The sequence below is a fragment of the Otolemur garnettii genome, unplaced genomic scaffold, assembly GCF_000181295.1.
Source record: "Otolemur garnettii isolate 467f Iridium unplaced genomic scaffold, OtoGar3 scaffold00051, whole genome shotgun sequence".
Lineage (NCBI taxonomy): Eukaryota > Metazoa > Chordata > Mammalia > Primates > Galagidae > Otolemur > Otolemur garnettii.
Genome location: NW_003852446.1, coordinates 6894589 through 6909708, shown reverse-complemented (window position 1 = coordinate 6909708; position 15120 = coordinate 6894589). Strand labels below are relative to the sequence as shown.

Here is a 15120-nt window from a genome sequence, read left to right as displayed (position 1 = left end):
GATATGATATCCCTTAACTAGATTTTAAATACTGTTTTGAAAACACCAGTTTTTAAAGCTGAAGCTTCTCAAATGAAACGTTCATCGAACTGCACACTCCTAAATTTTAGGATAGCAATGTAGAAAAGATATCATAACAAAGGTGAACATATATCCCATTGAATAAGAAGTGTCTTCCAGGCAAGTATGACATGTACTACTCTATTTAGAACAGTCTGAAGTAAATGAAGACATTCAGTGGTAAGGTTTATGGAAAATTAGAAAGAATTAGGGATTGAAAGTGCAAGCCACCTTCAGTGAAGCAGATCCGACTAAAATAGAGTGAACTGCCCCACAATTTTGAATTGTAAAGACAAATGTACAATATCAAATTTACTGACACGCTTACTAGGGTTGTTATGTCTTATCACAACTATTTCACAAAGAGAGAGCCTGCTGAAAAAGATGCAAGTAAACTACCCACTTAACTCATTCTAAATGTGAAGGAAAAACCCACCAACTCAGGAGTACATCTGTATGACTAAAAATAAATCCAATCTATAGAACAACAAAAAAGAGACTCCAGAAAAAAAATCAAAAGCCATCTAAGCAGAGATGCTCTTTGGGCTACTGGGAACCTGAAGGCAGGGTCAAGCACAGTCCTGTGTTTTCCCTTCATGTCCTAGGACACACTTGCTCCTTTCGAGTCCTCCCTTAAACAACGACGAGAATGAACTGAACTGTCATGTGCTAGCTTATCTGAAACAGGACAGCATTAGTGACTCGACCCACAGGAATGATGGAATGTTTTCTAAACAGAATTCTCTATTCAGAGGGCTATGTCTAATTTCAACACAGTTTTATTTTAAAATGGCTGAGATAAACCTCACATACTTAGTCATAGCAGTTATGTAGTACATGAATGATATTCAAAATAAAGTTTCTAAGTCATCTTTAGTTAAATTTTAGAAAATACTTGATAAATTCTGGTAATCATTAGAATATAAAACATGTATTATTATGCTTTCCAGAAGTCTCTATAGAGTTCTAACATGGCTCCTAAATAGTTCTTCCTTAAGATTCTTCCATAATCGCCAATAGAAATGAATGTGGGGGGGGGGGCTGGCAGGTAATGAATGGTAATTACTTTTCCTGCACCAACAATATACCTTTTATAATGGTTTTCATGTAGACTATGGCTAAAATATACTTCACATGGAAACTGATTCAGCATATGAATTTTATAAGGAATTATTATATTTTATTGGTGGAAGATTTAATTCCCATTAAATAATGCAATGAAGATTTATATCCTAAAAGGAGGGTCACTGTATTCTCTTGTCAATAATTTCCAAGTGACTATTATTTTAACCAAGCCAAGCTTTACATTGACTTGGGGGTCCTGACCTATTGTAACCTTTGAACTTTGTGTTGTTTTTCCAATTGTGATAAAGAATGTACTAATACTTGATATCCTATAATTAAAGGCCTATATATTTGCAAAAAGGCTGAAAGTTACAGTCTGTTTGTATCCTTTAAAAAGAGCAGTTTAATGTCCTACAGCACCAAATCAGTAATCATGGTTTCACCATTGGCTGTTGTCTGCACTGTGGTCCAGACTATATTTTCAATTAAGAGACACAAACAGTTTTATACTACTTCTTCTATACTTTTTTGTTTCGCATTTTATGTTCAGAACTTATAGCCAAACCTAGATTTTCTTTCTAACTAAAATAGCAGAATTATATAGACTCTCCCATAAACTAACCTGGGTTTCTGGACTGATGTAGCACATCAGTTATAAACAGATGTTTGTTATGACATGATGAATAAAGAACTTGACAACTAGATTCTTACTGCCTGTAAGACAGAGGGTTTCTTAATTGGCATCTCTCTTAAGAGTTGATTCACATAAACTGAATACATACCAAGAAAGTGGATGGATGCTTTAGGCAAACTGGTTTCTAGAAACAAGTTCAGCTACTTGGAGTTGATAGAAATGCTATATGAAATCTCCCCTTGGAAAAACTGTCTTTTGGATTTTTCCTTTAAATCTTTTAACGGTGAAAAGGGAAGATATATTTGTATATGTGTAGGAGTGGATGGATGTATCTGTCTCCGTGTCTGTGTATTCGCTTATTCAATCAAGGCTCTGCTAACACCCTGCTTGAAGCATTTATAGTTTCTTAGCGCAACTCAGGGAGCAACCACTGTGGGCCAACAAGATGATGCATGCAAGTGAGGAGAAAGTGGATAAGAGAAGGAAGAAAAAGATGAATACCATTAACCTTAAGAAGCAAATGGGTAGTTGGAAAAAAGTTTGTTTGCTCCAGATGTGGGCGTCCTGCGATATAAGCTTCATTACTCATCATTTTTTCCCCAAGATAGTGAAGTTCTGAAAGTAGGACACCAAGGGAGACTAAATTACCATTCAGCAAGACCACTATTTTAAGAAAAAAGGGAAACAAAATTCTATTTTCTTTAGATAAGAAGTTTGAAGAGGTGAGGACTTTGTGTACATAAGCTAAAAATCTCCAGAAACATACTTACTTTTTTCTCCTATGTTTTCCCCTGCTGCCTCCCCTTCCTCCTCCTCCTCCTCCTCCTCTTCCTCCACCTCTGGGGGTTGCACGTCATCCTGTGGGTCACAGGCACTAATTGGTGCATTCAGACAGCAGTGGTTGAACCCGCTATCTCGAGGCAGAGTAAAACTTCGAGGCTTGCCCCCGTTTCCATTTAGCACTTGCATCCTCTCACTCTCAGCTAAAGGGTATGGACCATAGTGATCTTGTAGGTGGCATTTCTGAGTTGGAAGGGTGGACTGCCTCCTGTGCTCTGGGGAGATGGCCGCGGAATCAGAGAAGACAGAATCCTCCAGGGGCAGAGTCTGAAGATAGTGTAAGCCTGAACTGGTCAGTGGTGTCTCAATTAAATCCTGCCAGGAGCGGCGCTGACTGGCTGTCTTGCGAATGGGGGACACTACACTGCTCCCAGTTACTTCCTGGCGAAACTCCTCATGGGAAGACTGAGACTGAGAAGTCTCTGTGGAGGAAAGCCGGCTGTGTTTTGCTTCCACGTAAGGACTGGCACAACTCATCTGTGGAAAGAAGCCTCTGATTAGTCTCTACCAAAATAACAGAACACTTTATTTCCAAGTAATGCATTTGTTTTTCACCAGGTAATATTTAAGTGGATGAACTTGTACATAGTCAAGTTAATGATTTGGCAAATTTGTAGATGTCTCAAAGTTAGGCTGCAGTTTACATTGTAAGAGACAGAGAGATGGATATATTGAAATGTAGCTATATTAGGCTCTCACAAAAAATATGACATATTAATGTGAAATTTCATAGTGGAAGTATGAGAAAATATGCTTACATTTTCAGCAACTAAAAACATTAAAGCTTTAAAATTTCTATGTATTTTGAAATCCTGAATAAGTATGGCCCTTGGATTCATATTTCTGGATTTTATGTAGCGTGGGAGTGCGGACAAAGAGAGAATCTTTTAGAATAAGTTGCTCATAAACAGAACTCTTTCCCTTTTTCATAGGGGAATGCCTGCTCCTGTGGGTGCCACAATAAAGCTATACCATGGTCTTCTCAATTCTATGGCCCTTTCTAGAGGGTTAAAAATGTAGGCAGCATGAGATTATAGCCTTCTGGGGATTAGCATTAGACCTGCTCATAGACACTCGGGGGGGGGGTATATAAACACAAAAGAAAAATGAAATAATTTTATCCTTAGAAGTTAAAGTTTGGGAATACATGTTATACCACAAAGTACAACTCAGAAAAAAGACTGATATCAACTGAACACTGTAAATACTTGCAGGTACCCAAGTACCACCAGCCTTACTATAGAATTTGGGGGCTAAAATACCAGTCCAGTCTCCTGTCCAGCAGGAGGAGTTTGATTTGCTAAATGTGATCTTTATAAATGGGGCTGACGTGGTTGCCAGGACAAGCCTGGCTAGGGTGAAGGTGCATGCCTCTCTTCCTGGTAAAGGCCAAGTTGCTTGGCATCTTCTGTGGGAATTACCTTCCCACATGTTAACAATAAAGTGAACAGTTTCCTTCTTCAAAATTCACAGGTTGCTATATTTAAAGAGTTATTCAGTGAAGCTGCAGTTTCCTTTTCTTCCTCTTTTGTAAATAATTTTAAAGGAATTATTCAGATCCCAATGTTTTAGAAAATGAGGAAAAATATGAATTGCTCCACTGGAGTAATACAGAGGTTAAATTAGGTTGGCTGTTGTTGTCACTTAAATCCAGCTTCCATTTTCTTTTTTTTGGGAGACAGAATCTCACTCTGTTGCCTTAGGCAGAGTAACGCGCCATCATAGTTCACAGTGACCTCAAACTGTTGGGCTCAAGAAGCCCTCTTGCCTCAGCATCCTGAGTAGCTGGAACTACAGGCACGTACCATGATGCCTGGATAGTTTTTCTATTTTTAGTAGAGATAGGATCTTGCTCTTGCTCAGGTGCACCCCACCTCAGCTTCCACTTCTTTGTGGAAGACTTGGTCTCAAGATAGGCAGAACTGATTCTTGCCACAGGCACTGCCCAGGCAGAATTGATTTTTATGATGATGTGATGATGGAACATACTGTCTAACGTGGAACACTACTAGGTCAGGCATGGTGGCTCACGCCTATAGTCCCAGCAATTTGGGAGGTCAATGCGGATGAATTGTCTGAGCTCAGAAGTTCAATACCAGCCTAAGCAACAGTGAGACCCTGTCTCTAAAAAATAGCCAGGCATTATGGTGGGCACCTGTAGTCCTAGCTACTTGGGAAGCTGAGAAAAAGAGGATCACTTGAGCCCAAGAGTTTGAGGTTGTTGTGAGCTATGATGCTATGGCACTCTGAGAGCAACAAAGTAAGACTGTGTCTCAAAAAAAGAAAAAAAAAAGTGGAACACTACTGAGATACGGTTGGTGAATTCTGATGGGAAATGAACATAAAGTGGGATAGTCTCAAGAAAACCAGGACACCTATTTACCCTATTAAAAGATCAAAGTATAGTCTATACACAGAGTAATTTATAGAGGTTTAAGAAGTCTGGAGCATCATATAAATATATACATTAAACCAGACCACATGGCTGCCTAAAAAGCTATATGCCCAAACATTCTCAATTCAGATATAATATTAATTTTTATGAGTTGCTTCTAAGGGACATAGTAATGAACTTTATTAGTATGGAATGGGTAAGGTCAATATTTTTCTAAAAATCTTTTTTGTGGTTGATGTCTCCATGAAGGCTACTTTGACAGAAACACTACATATTTTTTAATAAAACTGAACAGATACTTGTTCTTCAGAATCTTTGGTGACTTGTCTGATTAAATATTCTATGTATACTTAAAAAAATTTTCCTTACTGAGCCCCTAATTCTCTTTTCATCCAAGAAACCTGAGGTTTGACATGCAATCTACTGCATATTTTTTTAACATACAAAGGGATATTTCAGGTCAAAGAATTTGGTGATAATTATTAAGTATATTCCTGTTGTTAACTTACAGAGGGAGGCCGTGGGTATGTATCATAGGGAGGTGGTGGGCTGTCTTGTTTTGGTGTTGATGGAGTATCTGCTTCTTCCTTGTCACTCTCACTCCAGTAATCTGAAAATTCACACATGGATACATCACATTCTATTAAATGTTTTTAGCCATGTTTTTAGGAACATACATTACCATTTAACAAAAAGAAATTTAAATTCCACTTCTATACCATACTCCCCAGTACTCTTCTAGCCTGGGCTCACCAACTTTTATCTCAAATTGGGTTTTGAGGGGAAAGGAAGAGTACAATTACCTAATTCCAACCTTACAACCTCCTCTTAAAGCAAATAATTACATGCAGCTCCAAGTATAATTTTAGAGAATTACGAAAAAGACAGTGCATAAGCCAAATCAGATATAGGGTGCTTTAGATTTCAGGTCAAATTATTCTGAAGCTTCAATAATGAATGATACCACATAATAACTTAAAGGTGCATCATTTTATCCTAAAAATGAATACTCAAATAAAAGCAATACATACATTGCTGTACACCTGTACAGATAAAAACAGCTTTAAAAATAATGCTCTCAATTCTCTTCTCTGGCTTGAATTCACTGGTTATCTAACAATCACTGTTTCCAGAGTCATGCTGACACGAATCTCTATAACACCATACTCCCACCTCTCTGTGAAAACACATGGCAAACCTTGATTCTTGCCAAATGCAAAAGGGCAAATCTGCTGATGTGGGCTGCAAGTTCCAAACTTCCAGAACTACTTAAAAGGGTAGCAAATGTAAGCCGCTAGACAATGTGACTTGGCAGACCTTAGATAAGAGGGAGGGGGAAGACTTCTGAGGGCGACATTACTAGAGTGAGTCAAATGCAGCAAAAGGACTGATAATCAGAATCTATTCTACTAATATCTCAACTACCCTGTAATTGTTGGTTTAATTCTTTATGTGATTTGTAAGAAAAAATCCAGAAGTATTAGCTGTATCAATTTCAGATAAGAGAAAAGTTATTAAAACAAGATTCCTTATCCATATGAAAGTTTAAATCAAAAAGAACCATCACAAGGCTTGACTCTTTTCAGATGTATGTGAAAAGTCACAGCACACATGCATTTACAGGAACCCTTCTCCACCCAGGAATCCCAACTTTGTAATATTTTTAGAACTGGTATTTGAACTAAGAAATTGCCTTACCCTAAGGCAATCAGCTCTGAGGACTGATTTGTTGGGTCTCTTTTGTATAACATAGCAGGAGAGTCTGTTGTGAAGCATACTGATGATTGTTTCATCCCCCTACTGCCTCCTGTTATATACCTCTGGGCTATTATGAACAGAAATTCTTTAGCAATGGAGATTGGGAATAACCTGGCCATTATATTTAGGCCTAAAAACAGGAAGACTCTGAAAATTTTATTCCTACTTTGATTATTTCCTTTGAGTAAAAGATAAGCAAGGACTATTTAATCCAAATTTGGTATCTTTTTTTCCATTGGATCATGCCAGTGACAATATACCAAGTCTTCCCTCAAATAAGAATTGACATAGAAAATGCTGAACCTAGCAAACACTGGTGGAAAAAGCATGAACTATATACTTAGGCAAGTATAGGTTCAATTCTTAAATAGACAAATTCACTTATCATCTCTGTGGTCTTGGGATGGTTACTTAGCTTATCTGAGTTTGTTTTGTTATATGCAAAAGGGCTCTAACAACAACTGCCTTTCAGAGTTGTATGTGTGTGGGCACTAAATAAGTTAACAAATATTCAAATGCCTTCCACCTTGAAACACTCAATAAATATTAGGACTTCGTATCCTCTTGGGTACATTTGTAGCAGCTGCCAGGACAGTATGACCCAGATCACATAGGCAATAAGTGCCTGGTATTCATCTTCTTAGATATTACTTTTTTCTTGTAGCAAGTCTCAGAAACGAAAAATGAAATCTGGAGCCTTGAGGCCTTGGCTAGGTAGTTTCCTGAGAGCTTGAAATACTACTGAGAAGTCACTGCTGGAGGTGAAGGGAATGATCACCCTCTACTGTAGCACCAGTGCTTAGCTTTTTCTTGATGTTTGCACTGATACCTTGAGGTCTCAAGGAGCTAATATCTCAAGTACTTCTTACTAGCACACTGAGAAGGAGATGATCATCATTTTATCAAGGGCCCTATAGCTGTCATTATATGTGACAGAGGTTAGGAGGTTCTCTATCTCCTTTTCCCAGCTAAATTAAGAAGAATTTTATTTTTTAATTTATTTATGTATTTATTTATTTTTTGAGACAGAGCCTCAAGCTGTCACCTTGGGTAGAGTGCTGTGGCATCACAGCTCACAGCAACCTCCAGCTCCTGGGCTCAAGTGATTTTCCTGCCTCTGCCTCCCAAGTAGCTGGGATTACAGGCGCCTGCCACAATGCCAGGGTATTTTTTGGTTGCAGCCGTCATTGTTGTTTGGCAGGGCTGGATTTGAACCCACCAGCTCAGGTGTATGTGGCTGGCACCTTAGCTGCTTGAGCCACAGGCACTGAGCCAAAATTAAGAAAAATTTTAAACCTATTATTTGATGTCATTTTTGGTTTATTAAAAAGCATCATCAATCTAAAGTTTTCTTGGGTTGCCTAAGAAAAGGCTGAAATTTCACTTAGAAATTAACTTCTTCTTCCCTTACATTAAGCTATATGTCTTTGAGAGGGTATGGCCAGAGAAGAAACTACCTAGAAAATTTAGTTAGGGTTTGTGTGGAAAATAGAGACACACTGTTGCTCAGAGGCTGAAACTAGTTTGATTTTTGATTCTAAGAGCAAATTAATTCATTTTTCTTTTTTTTTTTTTTGAGACAGAGCCTCAAGCTGTCCCCCTGGGTAGAGTGCCGTGGCATTACAGCTCACAGCAACCTCCAACTCCTGGGCTCAAGCGAGTCTCCTGCCTCCGCCTCCCAAGTAGCTGGGACCACAGATGCCCGCCACAACGCCCGGCTATTTTTTGGTTGCAGCCGTCATTGTAGTTTGGCGGGTCCGGGCTGGGGATTCGAACCCGCCACCTTAGGTGTACGTGGCTGGCGCCTTAGCCGGTTGAGCTATAGGCGCCAAGCCTAATTCATTTTTCTTAATTCTCTCTATAGCCCAAAATAAATAAATACTTTTAATGTCTTTGGGGGGGGTAAGGATAAAGTAGAGTTGGTTAATGGGTACAAAACTATAGTTAGACAGAATGAACACTATTTGGTAGCGCAACAAAGTGATTATAATCAGCAGTGATATGCGATTTTATGAATAACCATGAATAAACAGCACTATTACTGGAAGAGGAAAACTTCCATTTTATTTTCTCAAGTTGGCACAAAAGGATAATTTGAAAAAAACTGACCTTTTTAATTAGAATTGTCAAATAAATACAATACATTTAATCACTTTTATGTGATTAAAGCTTTATAAAGGCCTTATATGTGATTGAAAATAATGTGTTACAAATGCCTGTCTTGAAGCTGGAAAAAATAGAATAATCAGTACACAATTAACCAAATTGTTATCTTGGCTGAATCTATTGTAACTCTGTTTTCTCAAAGCACAACAAAGAATATTGAAAGAGAACCCCACATCTTTTAATACTTAAAGACAACAATTCATTAAACTTTTACTTAAGTCAGTGAAAGAGTCACTTCTAAGCTGCACGGGGTATTTAAATAGAAACAGTGTTTGGCTGCTATTCCTTTGCATCTTGGTGAAATATTCCCAATCCTCAAAGAGCTATATTTGTATAAAGCTTAACTTTAATACTGAGACTGGTATTCAGGAGATGACAAATAACTCTACAAAAGTGTGGAGTAGATATGTGCATCTAGTAGTTTTCTACATAGAATACCATGAGACCTAATTGTGCAGAAGGTAGGAAGACTAATATGTTTCAGACCCACATTAAAGTGCCTGAGGAACATCCACTCTTTGTGGAAATAGAAATTATTTCAGAGATTCTGAGTGTACTGAATTGTGACTATTAGCTTCTGCCAATGATTTTCTACCACGCTGCAGTGGATACTAACATGTATACTCACATGGTAGACCAGGGCAGCATGAATCCACAGAATAAGTACTTTTTGGAATTTGCATGTGCATTATAACTTACCAGTTCTTTCATTCATAATAAAATTTGGTTATATAATACCAAGTACAAAGGAACTTCACTAAAATCAAGACCACGCTCAGCTTCAAAGTAATGCCAAGTGATAAAATGCACAAATTAAGCCTGAAAATCCAAGTTTTCTTATTCACACAAATTGATTTTTTTCAAAGATTCATTTTCCTATCAGTATAATGCCCATATTTCTAATTCTTATATCTTAATAAAAATCAGAAAAAAATCTATAAACACTTTAAAAGAACTGTTTTATGCTTTTTAAATAAATGTGAAAGAGAAGACATTTCTTTCTAGTCCTCTTATCACAAATTCAGCCCTATGATATCACTGAGCCATGAAGATGGGGGCTAAACTTTCAACCATTAATAAATGTATCTTAATAAACTGGACCAACACTGCATAGTCTTTGTTGCCTACGTACACTGATTTGATGGAGATGGCTTCCATGTTATTTGTAGAACTATCTATGCTGCTCCTAATTGGGACGTTTTAGTTACTTCTCTGAGTCTATGCTCTTGCCATCCTGCAAGAACCAGTTCAGAAAATAGAGCCAACATAATACCTTTTTCTATTCTCTTCTTGGAAGGACTCTTTCCAGCCTCATTTGCATACAACTTGATTTGTACTTTATTATGTTCCACTTTCCATGTTTTAATAAGAGTATCTTTTTCTACCATAATGCAATGTAATTGCAGGAAGGATGGGTGCAGTTCACCTTTACATAATTAGAGTGCTAGTGGAGGGCCTTACACAGAAGCATTTAATGTGGAATAAAATGTCTTCTCTTCTCTCCCTCTCCAGTGACAACTTTACATCAGGCTCACTGACTGCTTTCTCCACTGAACATTTTCTCATTAATTCCATCTCCTTCGCAGGATTAAAAAAAATATTTGCATTCATTCCACACATTTTTTAATCTGGTGCACACTGTATAAAAATTAGTACTACTTTGCTTTTATCTTGCTTTAGAATTTTTCTAAAGTAATTTCAAGTATACATTTTGGACGGCCTCAATAAGATGATAAATTCCCACTGGCAGAAACCATATTTTGCTATTTTTTTGAGATCTTCTTGCCCTATTTCTCACCCTATACCAATCCACCAATCCCCATTCCCTTACCCTATGGCTCAAACCAAGGCCCGTCAGTTAAATGTAGCCCTTTGCATGTTTTGACATGGCCTGTGGATCAAGAATGGTTTTTACACTTTAAATTGGTTAAATAATGAAAAGAATACTTTTTTCTTTTTTTTTTTAAATTTCTTATAGCATAACTATGTATAAGAATACTTTTTCAAGTGTAAAAAATGATATGAAATTTAAATCTCAGTAGCCCTAAATAAAGCTTTATTGGGACATAGCCATGATCATTCATACTGTAATAGCAGAATTAAATGGCTGTGAGAGAGATTCTTTGCCATGTCCTGCAAAACCCCAAATATCATTTGGCTTTGTACAGGAAAAGATTACCGACCTCTGCCTAAACATTCGCTGACATATTGGTTTGGGGATCTGTCTGTCTTCTTTAGAACTCTGTAAGTTTAGTTTTTAGATATTTTAAAAAAGTTTTGGTCGAGATTTTACTCTAAGTCTGAGAGGAAACAGAAAGATTTAGAATCTCCACATCAACAAACTGGTTATGCCCACTGGAGACACACCTACAAATAGGTTTGTCTTTATATGTATGTTAACTTATGGAATTATTTTAACTTCATGTCTCAAATAATTAAAAAAAACTACTTATGTTTCGAAGGGATGTAAAACAAACATTCTTTGGGAAATGTGAAGTCACTTTAGACCACAGCTTTTGTTCTGAAGATTTCAACTCTGTATCATGATACTGTGTTTTATAAATGTGAGGTTAATACCAAGGCAAATTTTATAAGATCAAAGAGTTACATAGGAACAGAGCTGAAGAATATAACCCAATGAGAGAGAAAGAAAGGATCATTCGTCTCATCTCTTTGCATAAAAGGCCACCTAAATGATGATGAAAATGCTAAATAGAAGAAACGATTCACTGCCAAGGACCTGGACTTGGGTCAGTACACAGTACCTATTCTAGGCTTTTTCATTTTTAAGATTTTGTTTCCCCACAGGAAATAGATAGAAAGAAAGGCTACAAATAAGACAGAGCTCCACATCAGCTGTTGCAAAAATTTCTAAGTTCAGTCCCTCTGTTTAAGTTACTAAATCTTACCTTTAAGATATCATGGTCTAGATTAAAAGTGCCCCAGAAGAGAAATAATCCACAAATTAAAATATGCATTTTCTCTCAAGTGACAGCAATGACTTACTGTATAAGATAATGGCAAGAAATAAAAATCATAACATAATTGTAAAAAATAGTATTCCTTTACCTTGTTCTTGCTTAATCCTCTCTCTTTCAGCATATCCTGCAGTCAGCATATTAATCCTGTTGAGCCACCTAAAAATATTGAAATCCATATTATTGTAACTCAATTTCTTATACTTCCTAGAGATATGTATTTTAAGATATCTAAGACCATATGGAATAACCCTACATATATGTTCCTTGCTACTCTTAAATATGTTGGTATCTTCAATGATCTATATAAATTGCTCCCACACCAAAAAGATACCATTTCAATAGAAAAGTCTTAGGCAAAGCTCTTAATATCTCTAACATAAAGTGTTTTGAGATGATCAAAGCCATATTAATTCTGTGGCTCCAAACATAGACACACTCAAAATATTCCTACTGTTCTGTTTTTTTCAGAAAAAATAACCGCTTAGAGATATTTAAACACTATCAAGATTAATTTATCCTGATGAGGGAGAAAAGTTATGGACCTTGCTTCTCAAAATAATAGTTTAATTATAAAATAATAGTTTTGATTAAACTCATTTAAGTTTAATGATCCAACAGGAAATACATCCCAGGAGTACTTCAAAAACTTGTCTCTGCAAGGACATTAGGTTTTCCAAAGATACAATGAGCACATACAATTTTAGCCTCTGTATATATCCTGAAAATGTTTTTTCATAAACAATAGTAAGCTAATAATAAATCTTAGTTTTTCTTTTCTCTTTAAGTAGTACTGCTGTTGCCAATGTAGAAACTGCCTGAAGCAAAACACAATTTCAGTCTCTTTCTTTTGTCCCACTGGGGCTCTCACTGTGTTCATTATTCTAACTATTCACACTGTATTAGATCGTCAAATCGTTAAATCTTTAAATAACATCACAATTTCCCATTGGTCAATCCTGAACCATGATCCATCTACTTTCCCAACTCAGAAATTGAAAAAAAAAAAAAAAAAACACCTCCCTTTCCAAACTAGCTTAGGAAAGTATAGCTAACACCATTAAATTGTGAAATAATCTGATCTAGATATATTTTAAGAAAAACTTGTGTTTAAGATCTTTTTCTCCCCCAAATCTCATCTCCCTTGTCAAGTAGAAGATGACATTCTTTGAAGTGACTCATATGTTTCATCATTTATGCCAAGTGGTGTTAACTATGCATCAGATACTTAGAATATCTTGAAAAGAGAGAAAAGTGTCTCTAGTAGACAAAATCCCATCTATGGAAATTTAAGCTTTAATTTTAGCATAAGTCACTTAAAGCTTAACTTTATTTTGGCAAAGTCTACAATGTAATTATCACCTCTAGTATGTTTGGGAAGTGAAGAAGGGACTGGAGAAAAAAATGGAATAAAGTGAATTCAGTAAGGAATATCACATACACACACACCCTCCAGATAATTATAAACCATAAGACCTCAACTTCATGATAAAGAACCTTTTTTTTTTTTCTGAGATACAGTCTCCCTATGTTGCCCTAGGTAGAGTGCATGGTGTCATAGCTCCCAGCAACTTCAAAGTCTTGGGCTTAAGCAATTCTCTTGCCTCAGCCTCCCAAGTAGTCTCCTAAGTGCCTGTGGGACTACAGGCACCTGCCACAGCCTAGATATTTTTTTGTTATAGTTGCCACTGTTGTTTAGCAGGCCCAGGTTGGTTTTGAACCCACAAGCCCTGGTGTATGTGGCCGGCACCCTGACCATTGAGCTACGGGCGCTGAGCCTAAAGAACTTTTTAAAAAGATAACTCTCATCATTAGTAAAAGGTCAAAATTAAAATCTAGTCTTTAGCTCATTCATTATGAGAAAGGGGTTAAATTTGTACTATAAGACAAATCTTATGATTCCTGGGAAAAATACTGGCCTGGTACTTTTTGGGTAAAAATGATAATAATACCACTAAAGGGAAACTTATCCTTGAATCCAGTACTTTGTATTTGCTACTTTAAAAAATGTCACTAAAATTTCATTTTATTGGAAGTCTAAATAATAATGAGGCTCTTGACCAGGCATAGTTGCTCACGTCTGTAATCCTAGCACTCTGTGAGGCCGAGGTGGGTGGATTGTTTGAGCTCACAAGTTCAAGACCAGCCTGAGCTTGAGTGAAACTTCTTCTCTAAAAGTAGCTGGGCATTGTAGTGGGCGCCTATAGTCCCAGCTACCTGGGAGGCTGAGGCAAGAGAATTGTTTGAGCCCAAGAGTTAGAGGTTTGCTGTGAGTCGTGATAGCATAGGACTCTACTGAGGGTGACAAAGTGAGACTCTATCTCAAAAAAAAAAAAAAAAAAAACAGAGAGAGATTCTTGTGAGATGAACCAGGAAACTAAAAAGGGGTTTCCTGGCTTGGCGCCTATAGCTCAACCGGCTAGGGCGCCAGCCACGTACACCTAAGGTGGCGGGTTCAAATCCCCAGCCCGGACCCGCCAAACAACAATGATGGCTGCAACCAAAAAATAGCCGGGCGTTGTGGCGGGCGCCTGTGGTCCCAGCTACTTGGGAGGTGGAGGCAGGAGACTCGCTTGAGCCCAGGAGTTGGAGGTTGCTGTGAGCTGTAATGCCACGGCACTCTACCCAGGGGGACAGCTTGAGGCTCTGTCTCAAAAGAAAAAAAAAAAAAAAGGGGTTTCCTAAATTTTTTCAAATCAACAACTTTATTTAGTACCTGCTATGTGCTGAATAATGAGCTACGTTTTAGGGACACAGAAATAAATAAGACATAGTTCCTGCCTTCAGTGAAATCTAGAATTGCTGACTTTCCTAAAACAATTAAAATATTAAACTACTTTTCAGAAGGAAAATTCTGTAAACAACAAAAATTCTTTAAAAAGTATGTGGATTATACCCAGGCCACTATATAGAGCCACAAAAGACTAAATATTACATGATTGTTGGTGCTGTTTTGGATAAACTTATCCTTTAGGCTTCAGTTAGAAGATACTGATATAATTAGGTTACACTTATGATTTGGTATATTTAGGCTACTATGAAAGCAGACATATATTCATTAACTGATTCAAAAAATATTTATTAAGAGCCTATATAGGTCAGAGGAAAAGAAAAGAACAAAGTACCTGCCTTCATGATGCCTATCATGAAGTGGGGGAGATAGACAAGAAGGAGGGATACAAATAAACATTTAAAGTTGGAGCAAATGCTATTTTGAAAAAACA

At 37.1% G+C, this 15120-nt stretch overlaps 1 protein-coding gene across 5 annotated transcripts in view; it reads right to left on the bottom strand.

The window, feature by feature from the left end:
• CNKSR2 (connector enhancer of kinase suppressor of Ras 2) overlaps positions 1-15120 on the bottom strand; it is a 296118-nt gene that overhangs the window by 40241 nt on the left and 240757 nt on the right. For all 5 annotated transcript variants that reach the window (XM_003791903.3, XM_012806405.1, XM_003791904.3 and 2 more), the window contains 3 exons: positions 11988-12055; positions 5504-5604; positions 2530-3076 (listed from right to left, as the gene is read on the bottom strand). In XM_003791903.3, the coding sequence (XP_003791951.1) occupies positions 2530-3076; positions 5504-5604; positions 11988-12055 (716 nt within the window). The remainder of the gene's footprint in view (positions 1-2529; positions 3077-5503; positions 5605-11987; positions 12056-15120) is intronic.